This window comes from Gekko japonicus, unplaced genomic scaffold (genome assembly GCF_001447785.1).
Source record: "Gekko japonicus isolate JY-2015 unplaced genomic scaffold, Gekko_japonicus_V1.1 scaffold332, whole genome shotgun sequence".
Lineage (NCBI taxonomy): Eukaryota > Metazoa > Chordata > Lepidosauria > Squamata > Gekkonidae > Gekko > Gekko japonicus.
Genome location: NW_015177015.1, coordinates 669526 through 693352, shown reverse-complemented (window position 1 = coordinate 693352; position 23827 = coordinate 669526). Strand labels below are relative to the sequence as shown.

The 23827-nt window shown below is 45.2% G+C and overlaps 1 protein-coding gene across 1 annotated transcript in view; it reads right to left on the bottom strand.

Annotated features, from left to right (window-relative positions):
• Positions 1–23827, bottom strand: part of GLIS1 (GLIS family zinc finger 1) — a 334070-nt gene that overhangs the window by 176677 nt on the left and 133566 nt on the right. The window contains exon 3 of the mRNA XM_015427696.1: positions 7–72. Within this exon, the coding sequence (XP_015283182.1) occupies positions 7–72 (66 nt within the window). The remainder of the gene's footprint in view (positions 1–6; positions 73–23827) is intronic.

The following is a 23827-nucleotide window of genomic DNA, read 5'->3' as shown; positions in this document are numbered from 1 at the left end:
ATATGCGGAGTAGCGTGGCTTCCATTCATGCAAGGATTGGTAGAATCTCTTGGGTCTTGAAATGGGGGAGGCCTGCAACACACAGTTTCACAGATCACTAAGTGGCAATAAAAATTAACCATCTGTATAAAACATCATATTTATTAAGCTTCTTAAGCGACGGATGACATTGTCCCTGAAATAATAAATGAATCTAAAAATTCTGTAAACAATTTCCACTCTTAAAAAAAAAAAATAAGAAGAAAGCAGCAGCATCTTACATCATGCAAGTTTCATACACGTAGGGATAAGTACCTCTACAACGTTTCTTAAACTGTCATGCACTTAATTAATTTATATGTATTCAGTGGACAAACAACAGTACAAGATGATGCCACCTTTTGCGATTCCCTCAAGTCTTCTGCAAAACTCACTTTCTATCATGAACAAAACACCACTTGCTTGTGATATGAATGGTCAAATGTGGGTGCCTCCAAAAAGTGGATTTATTTCCCAGTAACCATGGTCCCAAACCAGTCTAATCCTAGTTTAGAATCCTAGGTTGCAGTCCCAGTGCCTAGTGAAGGGGAGAGGGCAGCGATGGCAAGGAGCCCCTCTGCAACAACCTGCCAATAACACAATCACACACAGCGTTTTGGATAGAATGTGGAATAAAATGGCCACAAATTTTATTGGTTACAGCTGTTAGAAGCCTTGGCACAGCATGGGTTCATCAGATCCTGTCACTGACTGGCCCACCTGCCAGTTGATGTTACTGGATCCCACAAACACATTGCCACTAACTGGTCTCCCGTCACCTGAGCATGAGGGTAACCTGTTGGCAGCCCCCATACTGGCCATGCCCCTTGAAAGCCCTCATCCCCCAGATGCCTTAAGGGGACCCCCATATACCAGGAAAACGGCATGCAGGCCAATTTCCTAAAATGGACCCAGATCCATGCTAATACTGCCCTGAGGTTGTGACAGATAAATGAAGCAGAAAACATCATCAACAAGAACATAATCTGCACTTCCCCATAACATACCCCCCCCAAGCAAGGCTATACACAAATCCCACAATCTTCCCCTCAAGCACTAACATATAGGGAGGGAGGGATGGGAGGGCAAGCGATCCCCAGATGCCCAGGTGAGGTGGCCGGGTGGCATGGCATGTTTTCCCCTGGTGGTCATTCCCCTCCCCCGGGCCCAGTTCAGAGACCCCATCATAGGCCTACCTGGGGAAAGGGAGGGCCAGGTTTTCCTGCCATTGCTGCCACCCAGCACACAACCTGCCAGCGTGGCCCATCCTGCCTGGCAGAACGTGGTCACCATGGCTGTCTGTCACCCTGCTGCCTCTCCCTATTGAGCAAGACCACAAATGGGACCCACGGTAAGTCGGGGGCTCCATTTATGGAGAAGACACAAACTCATATTTGTCCGGGTTACCCACATTTGAATGTTACAACTGGATACTTTTCACTGGGAAGGTCTTTGATTAAATTCCATATATAAAGGGAAGAGGGAGAGAGCACCAAGCCAGGTTCATGCACATCATGAACCTTAAGGAAATTTACAAGATGGTTTCAGGTCGAATGGCCTCCTCCAAACAAAACCAGGAAGCATATCCATTAAAAGTACAAAGAGCACCTTCATTCTCGTACCTCCTCACCTTCCATTACCCTCTCTTTTTTCTAACCAAAAACACAGCCAACTATTTACTTTACAAAATTTATCTCCCACCTTCCTGCTCTCACAAGGGCCACCAAGATGCCAACAAATTAAAACATACAACAACACATCATTAACACAATACATACAAAGGCATAAAAACAACAACTTAAAATACTGGGCAGGAAGGAGTGATCAGTGAAGGGATGCCAAACAAAATAAAAAATTCTTCAGGCACTGACGAAAGATGAAAACAGAAGGGATAAATAAATCTCCCTTGGGAGAAAATTCCAGAGTTTTGGTGCCACAACCAAGAAGGCCTTGTCTAATCTCAGAAGGTGGCAGTACCTGAAGCAGGGCCTCTGAAGTTGTGTTCGGATAGGTTCAAAAGGGAGTGTCTGCATTTCAGATACATTGAAATCTTACAGGCACTGGCGAAAGATGAAAACAGAAGGGATAAATAAATCTCCCTTGGGAGAAAATTCCAGAGTTTTGGTGCCACAACCAAGAAGGCCTTGTCTAATCTCAGAAGGTGGCAGTACCTGAAGCAGGGCCTCTGAAGTTGTGTTCGGATAGGTTCAAAAGGGAGTGTCTGCATTTCAGATACATTGAAATCTTACATTTTACACAGGTGGATAAGCATGTCTGCTTAGCCAATGAGATACATGACAGCCAATCACAATAAGCAATGCACAGTAAGGTAACTCTAAACCAGGCACCTGTGAACTTTTTACAGAAGCAGACTATTCAACATTTCCACCTAATCAAGGGCAAGAAAGGCACAGAGTTCAACACTTAGCTAGAAATGACTTCTAAGTTTGTAGCTAAGGGCTTCAGACATGCAAAACAATTGCATTGTGCGTATTAGCAAACAGATTTCCTAACAAGGTAAGAGGTTAGAGAGGTCCCTAATGTTTTGACAAAATAGATTTGCATTAGCTTATGATGGAAGCGGAAGGCTACCATGATTTCTTCTGTTACAATAAGCACCAACTGTGACACTCACCCATCAACATTACATACATCACTCACCTCAGCAGTTGACACACTAGCTACAGAGAATATCCTATTTACCAGTGACAATATATCACACACTAGGAAATATACTACTTCACAGCGTGATCTGTGCACAACCTGCAATTTCCCCACTTCTGCGAATAGGCAGATGATCTGTTAGAGTGCTGGGAACACAAGTTCTGTAAAAATCTATAAGGAAACTGCTTTAGGGCATCATCCCATGAGTTTTTACTAAATGTTCCTATGAGCCTCTCTTATGCCAGTTTGGCACATGTATGAATGACTAAACACAGGCTTGAATGTGCAGCAATAATATTTTTAAATGTGTTGAGAGACATACAGAAAGGGGTATCTCCACAGCTGTTCCAACTTTCATGCACACTTCCACTTCTGAAGAGATCTATATTTTCCAAACCAGACAAGTTGGGGGAGGGAATCATCTTCTTAGCATGAACTGTAGTACAATGCAGAGGATTGGGAAAAACACATGTATTCAAAGAATAAATTGGGGAGAGACAAGGAAGGAAGAAGGATATCTGAAAACATATAGCAAAAATACCAAGTGCTTATACAGCTGAAGGCAAAAAACAACTGCATTACCAACAAGGAAAAACAGCACAAACTGATTTAATTTGATTTTATGTGATACATGATTTTGTATTTGCATCTTGTGACTTCCATACTTTAATGAAACAAATCAGACAATCTTCTCACTAAATATGGTGGTACAGCATGATCGCACCTTCTCAGCAGTTCACATTTAGACATACGTTTTTGATAGGGCACACTCATATAAAATCCAACAAGTCTTGTAGCCCCATAACCAAACAGTCAATTCTAGAATTGATTGCAATATGTAAATCTCACTACTCAAGCCTATGTACTATGAGCTGTATCTATGCAGGCCATATTCAAATATTATGCCCAGATGTGGATGCACAGATTTGGATGGGCTTGTTGGGCCATTAAGAGATTGAAAACATGAAGCTGCCTCATATTGACTCAGACTACTGGTCAATCAAGGTCAATATTGTCTACTCTGACCAATGCTCCCTCTAAGCTGTAGAGTCTTGTGAGCAAAAATTCTGTGAGCTACTGGCATTAAAGTTGTGAGTGAGTGATTTGGCTACAGCATAAATTAGTTTGCTCTGGAGCCATCCTTCCTGAGCAAAGACAAAAATATGTGAGCCAGAGGCTAAAAAACTGAGCCAGCTCACACTAACTCAGCTTAGAGGGAACACTGACTCTGACTGACAGTGACTCTCCAGAGTCTCAAGCAGACATCTTTCACATTACTTACTGCTTGATCATTATTATTTTTTTGTTTGAACAGGAGATACCAGAAATTAAACCTAGGGCATTCTGCATGGCAAGCAGATGCCCTTCCACTGAGCATTCCTAGAGCATTCCGAGAGCCAGTTTGGTGTAGTGGTTAAGTGTGCGGACTCTAATCTGGGAGAACCGGGTTTGATTCCCCACTCCTCCACTTACACCTGCTGATGTGACCTTGGGTCAGTCACAAGCTCTGGCACAGCTGTCCTTGAAAAAGAGCAGTTTGTGTCAAGAGTTCTCTCAGCCCCACCCACCTCACAGGGTGTCTGTTCTGGAGAGGGGAAGGGAAAGGAGTTTATAAGCCGCTCTGAGACTCCAAGTGAAGGGCGGGGTATAAATCCAATCTCTTCTCTCTTCTCTTCTTCTTCTTATCTTGTTCCCTCACCATTTGTGGACAGAAGAGAGGTAGTTGAGAAGCACCTGGCTGAACTGAATAAGTACAAATCCCCCAGGCCAGATGGTATGCACCCAAAAGTGCTCAAAGAACTGTCTAGAGAGCTTGCAGAGCCTTTGCCCATCATCTTCAAGACCTCTTGGAGGACAGGAGACGTGCCACAAAACTGGAGGAGGGCAGATGTTATCCCAATTTTCAAAAAAGGGAGGAAGGATGACCCAGGAAAGTACAAGCCAGTCAGTTTGACCTCTGTCCCAGGGAAGATACTGGAGCAGATTTTAAAGAGATCAATCATCAAGTTTTTTTTTTATTCAGAGTTTATTAATTTCTATAATGCACAATAATACAAAATATTAATCTTATTTTCCTACAGTCTATTATATTATTCACCCTCTTTATTAATAGAACATGTTATCCGGCTTATCCATTAACTCCTATTTTACCAAATTACTAAACAAGGATTACTTCCTATTTTGAAATCATATTGTCTTGTACCACCCGTTACATGTAATTCCATTTAGTTTCCTAAATTCTTCATTCCATACTCACATTAGTTACAATACATATATTTACGTAACATTGGACATTCTTCAGTTAACTATTTACTATTGCATACTATCTAAAGGACAACTTGGAGATCCGGGGAAATCAGCATGGATTTGTCCCCAACAGGTCCTGCCAGACCAACCTGATTTCCTTCTTAGATTGAGTGACAAGCTTACTGGATCGAGGGAATGCTGTTGATGTTGTTTACCAGGATTTCAGTACAACATTTGACAGGGTTCCCCAAGATGTTCTGATGGGTAAACTAAAGGACTGTGGACTGGACTAGGTGGATAGGAAATTGGTTAGAGAACCACACTCAAAGAGTAGTTGTCAATGGCAATTCATCTGAATGGAGGGAGGTGTCCAGTGGGGTGCCACAGGGCTCAGTTCTGGGCCCAGTAATTTTCAATATTTTTGTAAATGATTTGGATGTGGGTGTGGAGAGGCTACTCATTAAATCTGCAGATGACACCAAATTGGGAGAAGCAGCTAACACACCAGAAGATAGAAACAGAATTCAACGAGATCTGAACACACTGGAAAAGTGGGCAGAAGTGAAGAAGATGCAATTTAACAAGGATAATGGCCGAATTCTACATCTGGGTAACAAAAATGTGGACCATGCATACTGGATGGGGGATATGCTTCTGGGTAGCAATGTGTATGAACAAGATCTTGGGGTATGGGTGAATCAAAAGTTAAATATTGAGCAGCCAGTGTGATGTGGGGACAAAAAAGGCTAATGCAATTTTGGGGTATATCAACATAACATCCAAATTGCAAGTTGTCAAATTGCAAGTTTGTCATTTGCAAGTTGCCTGGAGACCCAGTCCTATGAGGAAAGGCTGAGGGACTTGACAATGTTTAGTCTGGAGAAGAGAAGCCTGAAGGAGGACATGATCACTCTCTTTAAGTATCTGAAGGGCTGTCACAGGAGGGCAGGAAGCTGTTCCTGTTGGCAGCAGAGGACAGGATTTGCAAGAATGGGTTTAAATTAAGGGCGGGAAGGTACCGGCTGGATATCAGGAATACTTTTTTTACAGTAAGAGTTGTGCAACAGTGGAATCAGCTGCCTTGGGAGGTAGTGAGCTCCCCCTCACTGGCAGTCTTTAAGCAGCGGCTGGACAAACACTTGTCAGGGATGCTCTAGGCTGATGCTGCATTGAGCAGGGGGTTGGACTAAATGGCCTGTGTGGCCCCTTCCAGCTCTGCGGTTCTATGATTCTAAGATAAGCCCAACAGTCCTTACATGAATGGAATTGGCCCACCTTGTGTTTCTTGTTAGGAAAAGAGTTATTTTTGTATTCAGCTTTATAACCTCTGTCCACTACACTAGTTCTAAAGTTCCTTGGGCAGTGTTTTGGAAGGAGTACAAGGCTCAGAAAAGAGAGGAAATGGTAGAATTTGTGTTGTGGCTGAAAAACTCAAAAGCACAGGTCTATTAGGATGTATTCAGCCCAAGGGTGTATCTCATGACTGGCTGATAGCCATTGACAATTCTTTTCATCTATACATATGTTCTGCATATTGTTTTGGGGTAGAAAAAACTAGATAATAAACTGCAGAAACACATGATGGACTATACCTATCTTAAATATAGTATGAACTCACCTACACAACCTTTCTAATGCATTCCAGTGACTTAAAAAAAACCCCACAAGAATGTTGCCTTCTCATAAAATCACAAGGTCTGGTATGCAGGGCTGGCAAGATTTAGGCTTTTTCCTTGTGGCAGGTTTACAACCCAGTATCTTGTGAATCATCAAACCTAGGTTCATGATTTGTAATTCCACTGAAAAATTCCCTCTATCTCCATTGAAATTGCATGCTCAGCTCTTTCATCTCTAGCATATTCTATTTCACATAATGTTCACGGCTTACTATAATTTATTGTTTACAATCTCTTAATGTCATGTACTGGATCTGATAATAATCAACACACCTGGCTTTTACAGGTGGAATAGTAAATGTACATTTATTAACACAGTTTAACAGCTTGTCTATAAAATATGAGGCATACCAGTAATATGAAGAACTAGCAATAAGGCCCATTGTGGAAATAAATACAACGAGCTCTAGAAAGAGGGACTAGGAGAGTGCCCCAGCCTTGGGCACTCAGTGTCAATTTGCTGTGGTGACCTCAGCAGGGTATAATGACACAGAGTTCACCATTTTCTCCAGAGGAACTGATCTCTGCTACCTGAAGAGCAGTTGTAATTCTGAGTTATCTCCAGCCTCCACCTGGAGACTGGCAACAATGGTTCCCCAGGAGGAAATGGCTGGTTTGGAGGGTGGAGTTTATGGCATTGTACCTGTCTGAGGTCCCACCCCTCCACAAACCCCACCCACTCCAGGTTCCACCCCTCAAATCTTCAGGAATTTCCCAACCTGGAGTTGGCAACCCTATCTCCCTCCCAGCCAACCATCAACCTACCTTTATCTGCCCCTCTGGCTTCATCTTTCCATCTCCTTCCCCTCCCTCTTGGAGAGGAGTTGCAATTCTGAGTGATCTCCAGCCCTCACCTGGAGATTGGCAACAATGGTTCCCCAGGAGGGAATGGCTGGTTTGGAGGGTGAAGTCTATGGCATTGTACCTGTCTGAGGTCCCACCCCTCCTCAAACCTCACCCTCTCCAGGCTCCACCCCTCAAATATCCAGGAATTTCCCAACCTGGAGTTGGCAACTCTATCTCCTTCCCAGCCAAGCATTAACCTGCCATTATCTGCCCCTCAATCTTCAGCTTCCCATCTCCCTACACACACCCCTGCAGGTTCTACCGTGCGCTGACGTCCTGACTGCTATGTCACATTGGCTGTCATGGGGGGCATCTCAGCAGGGTATAAGGACACAGAGTCCACCTACCTGAGGGACCGCCTTGCCCCACATGTTCCCCCAAGAGCACTACGGTCCGGGGCCCAAAATCTGTTAGTCATCCCGGGGCCCAAGGAAGTTAAACTAGCTGCGACCAGGGCCAGGGCTTTTTCGGTGGCAGCTCCTACCTGGTGGAATGAGCTCCCAGGGGAGATCCAGGCCCTGCGGGACCTTATGCAGTTCCGCAGGGCCTGCAAGACAGAGCTCTTCCGCCAGGCCTTTGAGTAGGAGCCCCCCCATTATACCACCACTGTATCTCAAAGGATGCATCAGCGAGGCCCAAGGAAGAAGTTGGAAATCGTAGAAGAGCTTCGGCCATCGTCACTGGACACGTACTTTATGGGAGTACCATCTGTAACTGTGGAGTTGCCATCTTGGACTTAGGACATTCGTTATGAATTGAGCACTGTGGTTTTAATGTTGAATGTTTATTATGTTTTTATATGTTTTTATCTCAGCATGGCTGTGGTCCTGCCCTTGTTAGCCGCCCTGAGCCCCCCGGGGAGGGTGGGATATAAATATAAAAATAAATAAATAATAAATTTTCTCCAGGGGAACTGATCTCTACCATCTGGAGAGCAGTTGTAATTCTGAGTGATCTCCAGCCCTCACCTGGAGACTGGCAACAATGGTTCTCCAGGAGGAAAAGTAGTCTTTCTCTGCAATGGGGACCAAAGCAGCTTACATCATACTCCTCTCCCCCTTTTGACTTGCACAACAGTGCTGTGAGGTAGGTTAGGCTGAAAGTCTGTGACTGGTCCAAAATCACTCAGTTCGCTGCCACAGCAAGAACCTTGGTCTAGCAGACCCTGCTCTGAAGCACTGACTGCTATGCCTAGGGTAGCCAACCTCCAGGTGGAGCATGAAAATCGCCAGGTACCACAACTGAACTCCAGACAACAGATCTCCCCTGCCCCCAAGAAAATAACTGCTTTGGAGGGTAGACTCTATGGCATTCTGTTCAGCTGAGGCCTCTCCCCTACCCAAACTCTGGCTTCATTAAACTGGCTTCCTTAGACACAGGATATCCAGGAATTTCCCTACTTGGAGCTGGCAACCCTAATCAGGACTGGCCCCAATGGGTTTTCTCCCAAAGGCCAAAATAGGCATGGAAAGGGCCTTTTACTGACAGAAACAGTGCCTAGCAATAGGCACTGAGGGGAAAGTAGGGTTGCCAGCTCTGAGTAAGGAAGAACCTGGAGATTTGGGGGGTGGATCCTGTGGAGGGCAGCATTTGGGGAGGGGAAGGACTCAGCAGGGTATAATGCCATAGGGCCTCCCCTCCAAAGCAGCCATTTTCTCCAAGGGAACTGATCTCTGTCATCTGGGGATCAATTGTAACAGTGAGAGATCTCCAGGTCCCACCTGGAGATTGGCAACCATAGGGGAAAGTCAGCCACACAGCAGAGGGTCGAAGAGAATGGTTTGACAGCCGCTGGCCCACCTCAGTAGCTAGCCAGCCATGCAGGAGAGAGAGAGCCGTTTTCAGTTTATTCTGACAGGAAAGTGGCCAAGCTGGCAGTGGGCAGGTGAAGGGGTTACGCTGAAATTCTGTGACTGGTCCGAAATCACCCAGTCAGCTTCCACAGCAACAACCTGGGTCTGGCAGACCCTGCTCTGAAGTGCTAACTGCTATGCCTACGGTAGCCAACCTCCAGGTGGAGCCTAAAGATCACTGGGTATCAAACTGAACTCCAGACAATAGATCTCTCCCCCCACCCCCGGAGAAAATAACTGCTTTGACGGGTTGGCTCTATGGCATTCTGTTCAGCTGAGGCCTCTCCCCTCCCCAAACTCTGGCTTCCTTAGACACAGAATACCCAGGAATTTCCCAACCTGGAGCTAGCAACCCTAGTCAGGATGGACCCAATGAGTTCCTCACAAAGGCCTGGAAAGGGTTTCCTTTTACCAGCAGCCACTGAAGGAAAAGTTAGTCCCACAGAGGAGCCAAGCAGGAGAAGTGTCTACGTCGGGAGAGACAGCTGTTTGCCAGTAATTCTGACAGGGAACAGTGGATGAAGTGGGAGTGGGCGGGGAAGAATAGCAGACCCAGCACCCGGCCAATGGTACACGAGTACTCTTGAATGGCGGCTGACAGGCCAATGGCTGATGGTTTTGGTGGGTGCCGCTCAGGCAACACAACCAGTGGATAGGGACAGCTTCTGAGTGAAACATCATGGAGCCAACTGATTTAGAAGTGTGTGGAATGTTCAGAAAGTGCCCCACTACTCAGTTATATATATGATGTGGCATAAAATATTTTCCTGGCATGTATTTGGAACAACCAGCATAGCTTACTAATGGCTTCATCATGTTTCCCAAAGCCCATGTAAGAAAACTCCACATTTGCAAGGATCTTTGAAACAGTTGCCTCGACTTCTGGTTTTGGCGATCTAATGGCGGACGCGTCTCTCGAGAGCTCCCAAGGATGCGATCCGTAAGCTGGCAGATGAGAGGGGGTGTGATTGTACGCGCGCCCCCTGGAGCCCTTGCGAAGGGCTCCTAGCCATGGGGCGCTGAGGATTGCCTCTCCCCCGGCACAGTGCCGGTGGATTGAGACATTCCGATGTCTCGCCGGTCTCGCCGCTGTGTTCCAGTATTGGACTCAGAGACACACACCAGGACAAGCGAGTGGAGGTTGAGCGCTTTACACGTCTGATGGTGAGATCTACATGATCTACATTGAGAGTGAATTTGGTTGAAACGAGAACCCGAGAAATGGCTGAAAGTCCCACCTAAAGAAAGCAAAGGGGGCAGACTTAAAGCATGCCTTTTAAAGGGGGGCGGAACTGAAAGCAAAATGGGACTATAGTAAGGAACTTACAAGAGAATTACAGGCGATTTGCAGACTTTAGAGACTTTTGGCAACTTTGTTAAATGTAAACAGCTTCAAAGATGTCGCTGAAGAAGATGGAGAAAGATAAACAAACGAAACGTAAGCTTCCTTCAGGAAGTGCTAGCCCAGCGTGTGCGGTCACGCGACCAGAAACAACCATAGACTTCTCTAAGATGCTAACAGAAGCATTGTGACCCCTGCTGGAACAAGTGACGGCACTCAATCAAAACTTCGCTGCACAGCAACAGCAACTAGATGAGACTTTAAAAAAAAACAGAGCAAACAGCTGAGAATCTTAAAGAAGTGGATGCCAACACCAAAAAGTTCAAAAAGCAAATGAAGGAGATGGAAAATAAGAGAAATTCTCATGAAGCCCAGCTTTTCAGCTTCAAATGGAAAAGGCAAGCTTTACACTGAGATTTCAGGGAGTTCCTGAGACTAAAGGGGAGAATCTTAAACAGATTTTGAGTGATGCTTTGGAACCGGTTGCAGATTTTAAAGCGGATTTTCTTCAAGGCGAAATGGGGAAAATTGACTCTGTTATGAAAGCAAGAGAGTTTCTGCAGCGACAAATGGATCCAACAGGAGAAGAGTATGAGAAGAGCAACAAGGGGAGCGATGATGAAACACTTACTGGAGAAGATTTGGATTCAGAACGTGGGGCAGCTGCCCCCAAGCAAGGATAGCAATTGAGGGAAAGAAGAGGAAAATGAGCCGCTAATTTTCTCTGAAGTTTGACTTCTGATCTTTATTATTTAATTGTTCTTTTGTATTGTTCTCTACTAAGTCAGAATACCTGGACTTCATTTATTTAAGCAATTTTAATGATCACCTTCAACGTAACAAATTACTCTTTTTTAAAAAATTCATAGCTACGTTATTATAATCATTATATGACCACCACCTCTTGGGTTTTTAGTGGTTTATCTTTTCTTTCTCCTGTAGCTTATAGTTTCCCTTTCCCTATTTTCTTGTAGTTTTTAGAAAATTTAAACAAAAATTTAAAAGAAGAAGAAACAGTTGCCTCATTTGTCAGTAAAGCCTTTAAATCAGGGACAGTTAACCTACAGCACATGCAGCCCTCTCTGTAGTACTTGCACTCCATCTTTTACTCTTGTTTATAATGATGTATGAAGATGGGTAGCCACATCTGTAGCAGTAGAAAAGAGCAGGAGTTCAGTAGCACCTTAAAGACTAAGAAAATTAGTGGCAGGCTATGAGCTTTCCTGATGCTCTGCTCACTTCTTCAGATACAGCTAGAATGTGAGTCCATCTGTCCTTATATCTTGGGAGCAATGCTCCCCCCTAAGCTGTGGAGTCTTGTGAGCAAAAACTCTACTTTGTGAGCTGCTGGCATGAAAGTTGTGAGTGAGCGATTTGGCTGCTGCATAAATTAGTTTGCTCTGGAGCCATCCTTCCTGAGCTAAGACAAAAAATGTGAGCCGGAGGCTAAAAAAAGTGTGAGCTAGCTCACACTAACTCAGCTTAGAGGGAACACTGCTTGGGAGAGTAGAGTGATTTCAGATGCCAAATGACAATAGCAGGTGTGATTGGATTAGGTGTGATATGCAGAGGGGTAGTAGGTGTGAAGAAATCAGCATTGGTAATGAGACAGGAAATCCAGGTCTTGATTCAGTCCAGGAGGATGCATAGTCATGAGCTACATTATCAGTTGCAATTCAGCAGTCTCTCTTTCTAATCTCCCTTTGAAATTCCTTTCAGAGAACTGCTACTCTTAGGTCAGCAACTGGAAGGTTAAAATGTTCCCCCACTGGTTTTTGAATGTTGTGGTTTCTAATGTCAGACTTACGTCCATTTATTCTTTGTCGTAGGGACTGGCCTGTTTGTCCAGTGTAGAGGATGGAAGAGCATTGCTGACATGTGATGGCATAAATCACATTAGAACTGGCTTGAGTTGTGAGCTGTAGGTGACCACCAGTGGTGTTCTGTTGTCATTTTCTTTGGGCTTGTAGCAAGCTGTTCCTGGGTATCATTCTGACCTTTCCAATTATCTTTCTGACCATAGCAGGAGGATACGCCCCAGGGGTTGGGATGCGATAAATATAGTATGCAATTCAGTTCAGAATATCTTTGCTTGTTTAACTACTATAATTACAAATGTCACTGTACTCACATATAAATTAAATATCTTCTGATGATCTGGTAAAAATTAGAGCCATTTTTTATCAGATATGAAGTTGTGCTGATGGCAGTGAAGAAATAATATTTCACTACCATTTTGTTTGCTGAATAACATCCAGCACAGTTATTTCGATTAATCAGGTACCGAAAAAGACAGATTGCTTACCTGTAACTGGTGATCTTCGAGTGGTCATCTGTTCATTCACACCCTTGGGATACTCTGCGCCTGCGCTGACCTTCTCGGTACCGATAGCTAGCAAAAGGGATTTTCGCGCCTCTCCCAGGTCACGCGCCGGCTCCACTGCGCAGGACAAAGGAGGGGCACGCAGATCCCGCCAGTTCCTTCTGACCGCCGCCCAACAGCCTTCAAAGAAACAAGATGAAGGGCCGAGAGCAGAGGGGAAGGAGGGCGGGTGGTGTGAATGCACAGATGACCACTCGAAGATCACCAGTTACAGGTAAGCAACCTGTCTATCTTCTTCGTGGTCTCTGTGCATCACACCCTTGGGAGAATAGCAAGCAATAACTCTTACCTGGAGGAGGGGCCGAGGCCCTACACCTGCGCCGTCTGCAAAATAGACCGACCCAACGACCTTCTCGGTACCGGTAGCTAGCAAAAGGGATTTTCGTGCCTCTCCCAGGTCACGCGCCGGCTCCACTGCGCATGACCAAGGAGGGGCACGCAGATCCCGCCAGTTCCTTCTGACCGCCGCCCAACAGCCTTCAAAGAAACAAGATGAAGGGCCGAGAGCAGAGGGGAAGGAGGGCGGGTGGTGTGAATGCACAGATGACCACTCGAAGATCACCAGTTACAGGTAAGCAACCTGTCTATCTTCTTCGTGGTCTCTGTGCATCACACCCTTGGGAGAATAGCAAGCAATAACTCTTACCTGGAGGAGGGGCCGAGGCCCTACACCTGCGCCGTCTGCAAGATAGACCGACCCAACGCCACACGACGAGTAGACCGGACATCAAGGGCATAATGCTTCACGAAGGTGAGCGGAGTAGCCCAAGTCGCAGCGTTGCAGATGTCCTCCAATGGCATCCCTCTCAGGAAAGCTGTGGAAGCCGCCACCGCCCTTGTAGAGTGGGCGCGAAGTTGACCTGGAAGAGGTCTCTTAGCCAAAGCGTAACATAGCTTGATTACTTCCACAATCCACCTGGACAGCGTCTGGGAAGAGATCTTCTTCCCTAGGGAGGGCATACTGTGAGCAACAAACAAGGCTGGAGACTGACGAAAAGACTTGGTCCTGCCCAAATAGAACAGCAACGCCCTCTTAACATCCAGAGAGTGCAATTTCCGTTCCTCTTCATTGGCAGGAGACGGGAAAAATGACGGCAAAACTATATCTGAACGTAGATGAAACTCCGAAACGACTTTCGGTAAGAAGGAGATGTCCAAAGACAACGACACCCCATGAGGGGAAAAAATCAAGTATGGTGGATCACACCTTAAAGCAGACAACTCACTGACTCGACGAGCAGAAGTAATGGCCACCAGAAACGCAGTCTTGAGCGATAACAACTTTAGAGAGCAAGTGGCCAGTGGTTCGAAGGGTTTTCCCATCAAAAACCGCAAAACTAAAGCCAAATCCCAGGCCGGAGTCGGAGAACGACGGGGAGGGTACAGGCGAATAAGACCTTTACAAAACTGTTTCGTCTGAGGATGCGAGAAAACTGAAAACCCATCAATAGATGGATGAAAAGCTGACACCGCAGCTAAATACACCTTAACTGAAGAAAAACTGAGTCCCAAGTCCATTCTGGACAAAATAAACGCAAAAATAGACCTCAAATCCACTGGCGGAGGAGGTAAATTGGAAGAACTCAAGTACTGTAGGAATAAATCCCACTTCTTTGCGTAAGACGTCCTAGTAGACAGTTTACGACAATTCAACAGGACCTCATTGATACGGTCATCCATCACTGAAAGCGTATTTCCCATAGAGTCAACTTGAGACTCAGAGGATCGTAGTGAAGGACCTGGCCTTCCTGAGCTTGGAGGAGATCCAACTCCTGCGGGAAGTGTACGAAGGATCCCTTGGCTAACCGCAGCAGTGTCGGAAACCACACCTGCCGAGGCCACCAGGGGGCTACCAGGAGACAATGGGGCTTGTCCTGTTGTATTTTCACAAGCACCCTGTGGAGCAGCGGAATCGGAGGAAATAGGTATAGAAAGTCGTGAGCCCACGACATCAACAGACCGTCCCCCATTGACAGAGGGTCCAACCCCGCTCTGGAGCAAAACCTGGGACACTTCTTGTTCAATCGAGTTGCAAAAACATCGATGTGGGGATGTCCCAGATGTTGAAAAAGAGGAAGGAGATACTTTGAGTTCAACTCCCATTCGTGGTCCGATGCTCCCCCTCTGCTCAGGAAATCCGCTTGTTGGTTCAAAGTTCCTGGCAGATGGGCAGCTTGGAGAGTGATGTTCCAATGAAGGCACTCTTCCCATATGTCCATAGCTAGCCTGCAAAGGGACCTGGACACGGTCCCGCCCTGGCGATTGATATAAGCCATCGCAGTTGTGTTGTCCGTAAAAATCAACACAGCTTTTCCTACAACCTGTCTGAGTAAGGATCTGAGGGCAAATTTTACGGCCAGCAGTTCCAGATAGTTGATATGATGACTCTTCCAAAGGGGTTGCCATGGAGCACCCACACAAGTGTCGTCTGTATGAGCACCCCAACCCCACAGGGAGGCATCTGTGGTGATGGACATTACGGGAACGATCGGTTGGAACGGTGCACCCGCCAACAGATTGGTGTCCACGAGCCACCACTGCAGGGAGACGAGGACCTGCGGAGGCACTACCAGTTGAAGGCTCGGAGGATGGATGGAAGGGCGAAATTTCTTTAGAAACCACAGCTGCAACGGGCGCATGCGAAGGCGTGCATATTCGATCACGGAAGTGGTGGCTGCCATGAGACCCAAGATCCGCTGAATGTGGACCGCTGATGTCACGTTGGACTGGAACAAACGTTGAATTTCCAGACGAATGGTATCTGCCCGTTGGCGAGGAAGGTACGCCCGAGTGGCTAGGGAGTCTATGACAGCTCCTATGAACTGCACGCGAGTTGCAGGTTGCAGCATGGATTTCTGTAAATTCACCAGAATTCCAAGGGAGGATAGGACCGACAATGTGATGGTGATGTGCTGAAGGAGACATTCTCTTGAATCTGCCACCATCAACCAGTCGTCTATATACGGAAAGATCTGAATGCCCTGAAGGCGAAGATGAGCGACGACAACCACCATTACCTTCGTAAAAACCCTGGGGGCGGTAGAGAGCCCGAATGGAAGGGCTTTGAATTGGTAATGGTCCTCCCCGACTGCGAATCTGAGGAACTTTCTGTGACGAGGATGGATGGAGACGTGAAAATAAGCGTCTTTGAGATCTAAAGTGACCATCCAAGTCCCTGGAGACAGGAGTGGTAAAATGCTTTGCAACGTGGTCATGCGAAACTTTCTGTAAATGATGAACCGATTGAGAAAACGAAGGTCCATGATTGGACGAAGTCCTCCGTCCTTCTTGGGGACCGTGAAATATTTGGAATAAATCCCGCGGCAACAATCCGCCATCGGGACTTTCTCTATAGCGTTTTTTTGTGTCAGCGATTGTACCTCCTGTAGCAGGGCAGGAGACGCCGGGGTTCTGATAAAACGGGAGATTTTGGGAGTCAGAGAAAACTCTATGAGATAGCCATCTCTTATTATAGAGTGCACCCATTTGTCCGTAGAAATGGCGAGCCATGCGTGCAGGAAGGGTGCAAGGCGAGTCTGAGCAGTAAGGTTGAAGTCAAAGTCCCTGTTTGGGATTCTTAGGGAATTTCGACTTATAGGCACCGGACGATTGTCCCTTATTTTTCGGGGGAAAAGACCGTGACTGAGAGGGAGGTCTTTGCCATTGATCCGTAGGTGATTTGTTGTACGGTTGCCTGGTCGACCAAGGTTGCCTAGGCCACTGCTTGGATTTCGAGTATTTGGTCGTGGGGGAGATCCCCAAACTCTTGGACGTCTTGATACTCTTATCCATTTCCTGCAGAACCGTGTCAGTGGTGGAGCTAAACAATCCAGAACCTTCAAAGGGAAGGTCTTCCACCGAGGATCTGGTGTCATATGGCAATGATGAAGAGCGGAGCCAGGCATGTCTGCGTAACGCTACAGAGGTTGCTAGAGTCTTACTAGCGGATTCCAGGGAATGCTTGGCAGCACTAATTTGGTGTCTAGCCAAGACCATCCCTTCATTCTGAATCCTTTTAATCTGAGGTTGGCACTCTTTGGGCACGTGCGGGAGGAAATCATTCAAACGCTTCCATAAATTGAATTGATAACGGCCCATGCAGGCGGCATAGTTCGCCGTTTTAATGCCCATTGCACCGACAGTGTAGAATTTTCTACCAACCGAATCCAACTTTTTTCCTTCTTTGTCTGATGGAGTAGAGTGGCTCGCTTTTCCTTTCGTGGACGAGGAAACGACCAAAGAATTGGGCTTAGGATGTGTGTATAAAAACTCAGCCCCTGATTCCTGGACCTTGTACATGTGATCCAGACGCTTATTAGAGACATTAATGGAGGCTGGACGAGTCCAAAAGTCCTTGGTAGTTTGCAAGAGAACTTTTGTCATTGGTAGAGCCACGGAGGGCGAAGTGTTAGAGTGCATAATGTCAAAAACGTTATCATCCACAAAACTGGCAACGAGAGTAGGAGTCATAGATAGATCTAATGCCATGCGTTGAATAAAATCTCCATAAGACTTAACATCCTCTGATGGAGAAATAGGTAAATCCGGAAGCATTGATTGCGACCGTCGACGTCGATGATCCCGGAACGGGAGGACAAGTGTCCGCAGCCAAGGTGGACATCGAGGCGTGCCCGGACGTGTCCAACGGTGAAGAGGACTGTGGAGATAGTGCCTTCTCCATCAGGGCCAAGTGTAGACGAGCTGCTCTGTTTTTTCTCGTCTGGTTCGAAAACTTTCGGCAATGTCTGCACTTAGAGACACAGTGCGACTCCCCTAAACAAACGAGGCAAAGCGAGTGCCCGTCGGTGGGGGATATTTTAAGGCCGCAAGTCCTACACCGTTTGAAACAACCCCACCGCGGGGCCATAGGCCAGCGGGAGGGGAACGAAAATAAAGAATAAACACCGAAAGAAAAATGCTAACTACAAAAATAAAGAAAGAGAAACTAACTAAACGCAAGTTTAGCAAAAAAAGTTGGTACTTAGCAGACCGAGGCAGAAGGCGTCCTACCAGCGCGGCGGTCAGAAGAGAACTGGCGGGATCTGCGTGCCCCTCCTTGGTCATGCGCAGTGGAGCCGGCGCGTGACCTGGGAGAGGCGCGAAAATCCCTTTTGCTAGCTATCGGTACCGAGAAGGTCAGCGCAGGCGCAGAGTATCCCAAGGGTGTGATGCACAGAGACCACGAAGAAGATCTTCCAGGAATGAGTCTTAAATGTTAGTGATTTGGCTTTTAGCTGTGATGTTTTCCCACAGCTCTTTGCCAATAAAATCTTTCAGACTTTTTCCAACTTAGGTGTTGATGTATTAGGTACTCAGGTGGTAGAGGTATCTGTAGTACTATTTAGTCACTATTACCTGGATCAGTTCAGTCTGGTTTCCTTGGCTAAAGTTGACAAACTTTTGGGGAGCGTGAATGCTAGTGTTTGTGATCTGAATCCATGTCTTTCTTGACTTGTAAAACCCTTCAGGAGGAACTAGGTCTTCTAATTCAGAGGACTGTGAATGCCCTCTGATGGAAGGAGTTTTTCCAAAGTCCATGAAAAAGGTGGTTACTAGTAACGACTGGTCAATTATAGACTGTCTCGAACCTTCCCTTTTGGGGACAGGTTATTGAATGGACAGTGATAAAGCAGCACTGGAAATATTTGCCTGAGATATCTGTCCTTGAACCTTTTCAGTCTGGTTTCAGACATGGGTTCAGGACAGAGATGGTTTTAGCAGCACTTGTGGATGACCTGTCTTCATATGGATAAAGGGAATGTCTATTGTTATTAAATCTGTCAGCACCTTTTCATATGATGGATAGGTCTCTCAATGAAGGCAAATAAGAAGTGGGGTCCCACAAGGACTGATAACTATTGGGAGTGGTGCTATTTAATTTGTTCATAAATGATCTAGAACTGGGGATAAGCAGTGTAGTAGCAAGTCTGCAGATGACACAAAATTATTCAGGATGGTCTAAACCAAGGATGATTGTGAAGAGCTCCAAGGAGATTTCCTCAAATTGGGTGAGTGGGCAACAACAAGGCAAATGTAGTTCAATATTTGTAAGTGTAAGGTGATGCACATTGGGACAAAAATATCAACATTAAGGACACATTAAGACATAAGGTCTGAACATGCTGAGACTGAGAGGAAAAGAGATCTTGGGGCCATAGTGGATAGCTCAAGGAAAATGTCAACCTAATATGCTGCACCTCAAATGTGAAGTGAGTCTTGCAAGATCAGTGATAAGGCGGTTCTGGTCTTGTTTATGAGACCAATCACAGACGTTTACAGTAGGAAATGCTCTTGGGAGCTGAGATGGGTGGGGTGCCACAATGTTCTGTCTTACCACTCAGGTTCAATATTTATGTAAAGCCACTTGATAAGATTGTCTGAAGTTTTGGAATAGGTCATCATTGATATGCTGATGACACTCAGCTATACATTAATCTGAATAATCTGCCGCAGCTGTCTCTGTCCAGTATCTGAATGCAGTGGTCTGGTGGTTGAGGGACAACAAACTGAAGCTGAACTAAGATAAGACAAAGGAGATGTTGTCTGGAAAGGCTACTGCTTTAAATAGGATTGTTCTTTCTACCATTAGTAGGGCAAAAGATTCGTCTTTAATATGGTCTTAATATAAATATTATTTTAATTGGTTATAACTTTGAATTGTTATTTTAGTTTTCATTGTATTACTCTATTGTTTTTATACTTTTTTATATTGTCGTGACTCAATTTGGGTCCTAAGGTGCTCAGTAGAAGGGCAGACATATAGATATTTTAAATAATAAATAAATCAGATATTGAGAGCTTTTCCACATGTTTTTGTGGGTTCTAGCCCCATTGGTTTATCCCTTGATTTCCACATGCATGCTTGTTCCTTTTGTTGTTGTTGTTGTTCAGTCGCACAGTCAAGTCCAACTCTTTACGATTCCATGGACCACATCACGCCAGGCCCTCCTGTCTTCTGCTGTCCTCCGGAGTTTGCTTAATTTCATGTTCGTTGCATCGATAACACTGTCTAACCATCTCATCCTTTGACGTACCCTTCTTCTTTTACCTTCAGTCTTTCCCAGCATCAGGGTCTTTTCCAGTGAGTGCTCCCTTCTCATTTGGTAGCCAAAGTATTTGAACTTCAGCTTCAGTATCTGGCATTCCAGGGAACAGTCAGGGTTGATTTCTTTTAGGATTGACTGATTTGATCTCCTTGCCGTCCAAGGGACTCTCAAGAGTCTTCTCCAGCACCATAATTCAAAAGAATCTATTCTTCGGTGCTTGACCCTCCTTATGGTCCAACTCTCACAGCCATACATTACTACTGGGAATACCATTGCTCTGACCATATGAACTTTTGTTGGCAGGGTGATTACTTTTTATTATGCTGTCTAGGTGTGCCATAGCTTTCCTCCCAGGCAACTTTTAATTTCACGGCTGCAGTCACCATCTGCAGTGATCTTGGATCCTAGGAATGTGAAGTCTGTCACTGCTTCCATGACTTCCCCTTCTATTTGCCAAGGAGTGATGGGGTCAGATGCAATGATCTTGAATTTTTGATGTTGAGTTTCAAGCCAACTTTTGCACTCTCCTCTTTCACCCTTAGCAAGAAACTCTTTAGGTCCTCTTCACTTTCTGCCATTAGAGTGGTATCGTCTGCATATCTGAGGTTGTTGATGTTTTTCCCGACAATCTTAACTCTGGTTTGTGATTCATCCTGGCCGGCATTTTGCATGATGTACTCTGCATATAAATTAATTAAGCAGGGTGACAGTATACATCCTTGTCGTATTCCTTTTCCTATGCTAAACCAATCAGTTGTTCCATATCTGGTTCTGTCGCTTCTTGACCCTTATACAGGTTTCTCAGTAGACATGTGAGGTGGTCTGGTACTCCCATCTCTTTAAGGACTTGCCAGAGTTATTTATTTATTTATTTATTAAGATTTATACCCCGCCCTCCCCGCAGAGTTTGTTGTGATCCACACAATCAAAGGCTTTAGTGTAGTCAATGAAGCAGAAGTAGATGTTTTTCTGGTACTGCCTTGCTTTCTCCATAATCCAGTGAATGTTAGCAATTTGATCTCTAGTTCCTCTACCTCTTCAAAACCCAGCTTGTACTTATGCCTTTAGTTTTCACCTTTGGGGGGGGGGGTCTTTCCCCCCAGAGTTTTTCTGTTTCTTTTGAGATCACTTTTACCCAGCTCTTTTTCTGGAAGCCAATTTTGAGTCGCCTTTTCCCTCATGCATAATGTTTCTATTAGTTTTATTTATCCTGCCCACTCCCATGCACCTCAAGCCTGTTGTTATTGTCAAACCACTGTCTTTCCTCCCCCTCTGCCCTGAAGATGAGTGCCTTCATTTTTAAATTTTTTAAAGGCACTACAATATTGTTATACTGCTGTAATGAGAGGTCAAGCAGGTTCTTTAAATTTAGTAAGTCTCTAGTTCTTTCCCTCACAGAAATATAAGGAAAAATGCCGATCTCCACAAGCAAAGAAGCTAGAGACTTTTTTAAATGAAAGCTGGCAATTCAGAGAACATGCTTGACCTATCATCACAACAGTATATCAATATACTGATATTTTAGTGACATTTTAAAAAAAGAAATGCAGCCATAATATCGACAAAAGCATGCACAAAAAATAAAAAGTTGGGGTGCCATGACCTCTTTTTCCCAGCCGAGTGACTCTGAGTCCTCAGGAGAAGAGATCGAAGAGGACCAGGGAGGGCCCAACACTGCAGAAGTACCTGCTGCCAATGTGCCAGCAGAGTCAGAGAGCCCCCACAACCGAGCCTATAAGGGAGATCTTGCACCAGCCCCTGAAATTACCATCATGCAGGATGCAGACCCAAGCCCAGAATCCCCAGGGGACACTCTCACTCTGCAGGAACGGCAGTGGCAAAAGGCCTGGGCCGAGGTGGCCCAAAGGAGTGCTCAATTGGCTGCACGCAACCCCATCCCAGAGCTAGGCCGTGAAAACAGCAATTCTTCACAGGATTCTGACCCAAGTACTGTGCAGCCACAGGAATTCAACACCTTCCAGCAAGGGCAGCTGAGCTTGATTACTCCCCAGCCTACTTAGGCTGAAGCTTGGGAAGGCTGCTTGCTGGATCAACTGGTACACTAGGTGCAAACCTGTGTGCCTGTCGGTGCTCCCAAACCTGACTATCTAGACCTGAAGGCACTGCTCCAGAAGAGACCTGACTGGGTTGGCCTGCAGAATGCAGGACAGGGGGTGCTGTAATGCCACCAATGATGCCACAGATGATGGCAGCAGCATCCTCCCTTGAAAATCATAATTATTTAAGGCATGTGCAAAAGAAAATAAACTGACTCTACAACTGTGAAAATGCAGAAGGAGGGCAGATATGCAGAAGAACCATGCCCAAACAGATCTAAGGCTTGTGTATCAATTCCCAACAAAATCAAGAGCAAGTTGAGTGTGCAGAAAAGCTCTAAATCCAATCCTATGTGGGGCTGGATTAGGCTTTCCCAATAGCCTATAGACCTGGGCCTACTGCAGTGACAGGGAATAGAGGTGTGCGTTCTGCATAAACTGAGCCAAAACAAACAAACAAACAAACAAACCCAGAAAATGCCTTACTGGTATCTTTTGGGTATTATTTAAGCAAAATACAGATCAGAGAATCTGATTGGTTACCAGTATAGCTGAGCCAAAATAAAGTGGTTTTTTTTTGCTTTTATTTGGCTATATTGAGCTATACCAAATGGCTGGTGGGCTCCTCTTGCAGCTCCGTTTAAAGGTCTCACCGCCCCAGCTGATCCTCTCTTGCTTCCCTGCCACACACAGATCCTGGGGCCGGCTTCTCCTCCTTTTTAAAAGGGCTTTTAAAAAAATCAGTATTTTTCTTCTTGGGTCTATTGGACCTGAAAAAAATCTGGATTTCTGAAAAATCCCAGATTTGAATACCATACTGGTATTGGGATCTGCGATTTTTCAGAAATAATGACATTTTTCCAGGTCCAATTGACCTGAGAAGAAAAACCCGATTTTTTTTTTTTTGCAGACCCCTAACAGGGAAGATGAGAATAAGGTTCATTTGCAGCCCTTCCTTCCATCTGTAACAGAGGTAGTTAGGATGATGTAATTTGTGCCTTAAGAGCACAGTAGCCCCCACAGAGGCCTATCACAATCCTGAGGCATGAACTGAACTTAATTTTGAGTAATTCTTAACCTCTAATTCATATTTTTAAAACTTACCTAATTATTCCAAATGAGTTACTTGTTGGATTAGGGAGTTCTATGCAAAAAAAAAAATCTTAATGAGATGACTGGGTAATACAATTGAAATTGGACTATTTTCCTATACTGTGAGGTTTTTTTAGTGTTGGTCTATATTATTTCTACAACAAAATAATTTGTGAACAAATATTACAGAGCTGCAAGCTCAGCATATATTTACTGGGCTGGATCCCACAGTTCCCTTCTGTTAAAAGTTGAAGTCTTCCTTCAGCAAAGCAAACATCCTTCTGCCATTGACAGGCTCCTCACTTGGGCCCAACCCATCCTATTTTTGTCTATAGTTTGTTTGCATGTGTATTCTACTGCCTTCTTGTCAAATGCTATTACATTACATTATAGAACACAAAAGCATAAATCTCATAGGAGGACATGACATATAGGTTTAAAATCTTCTGGTGCAACACAGTCTTCGCAACACGGGACTTTTCTTGCTTTTGCAACTAAATTGAAGGAAAGAGGTGTCTTCCATGCCTGATAATGGATTATCTGAAACATGGCCAACATGAGCTGTTTATTAGGTCCAAGTGTAGCAAAGAGAGCCCTAGAATT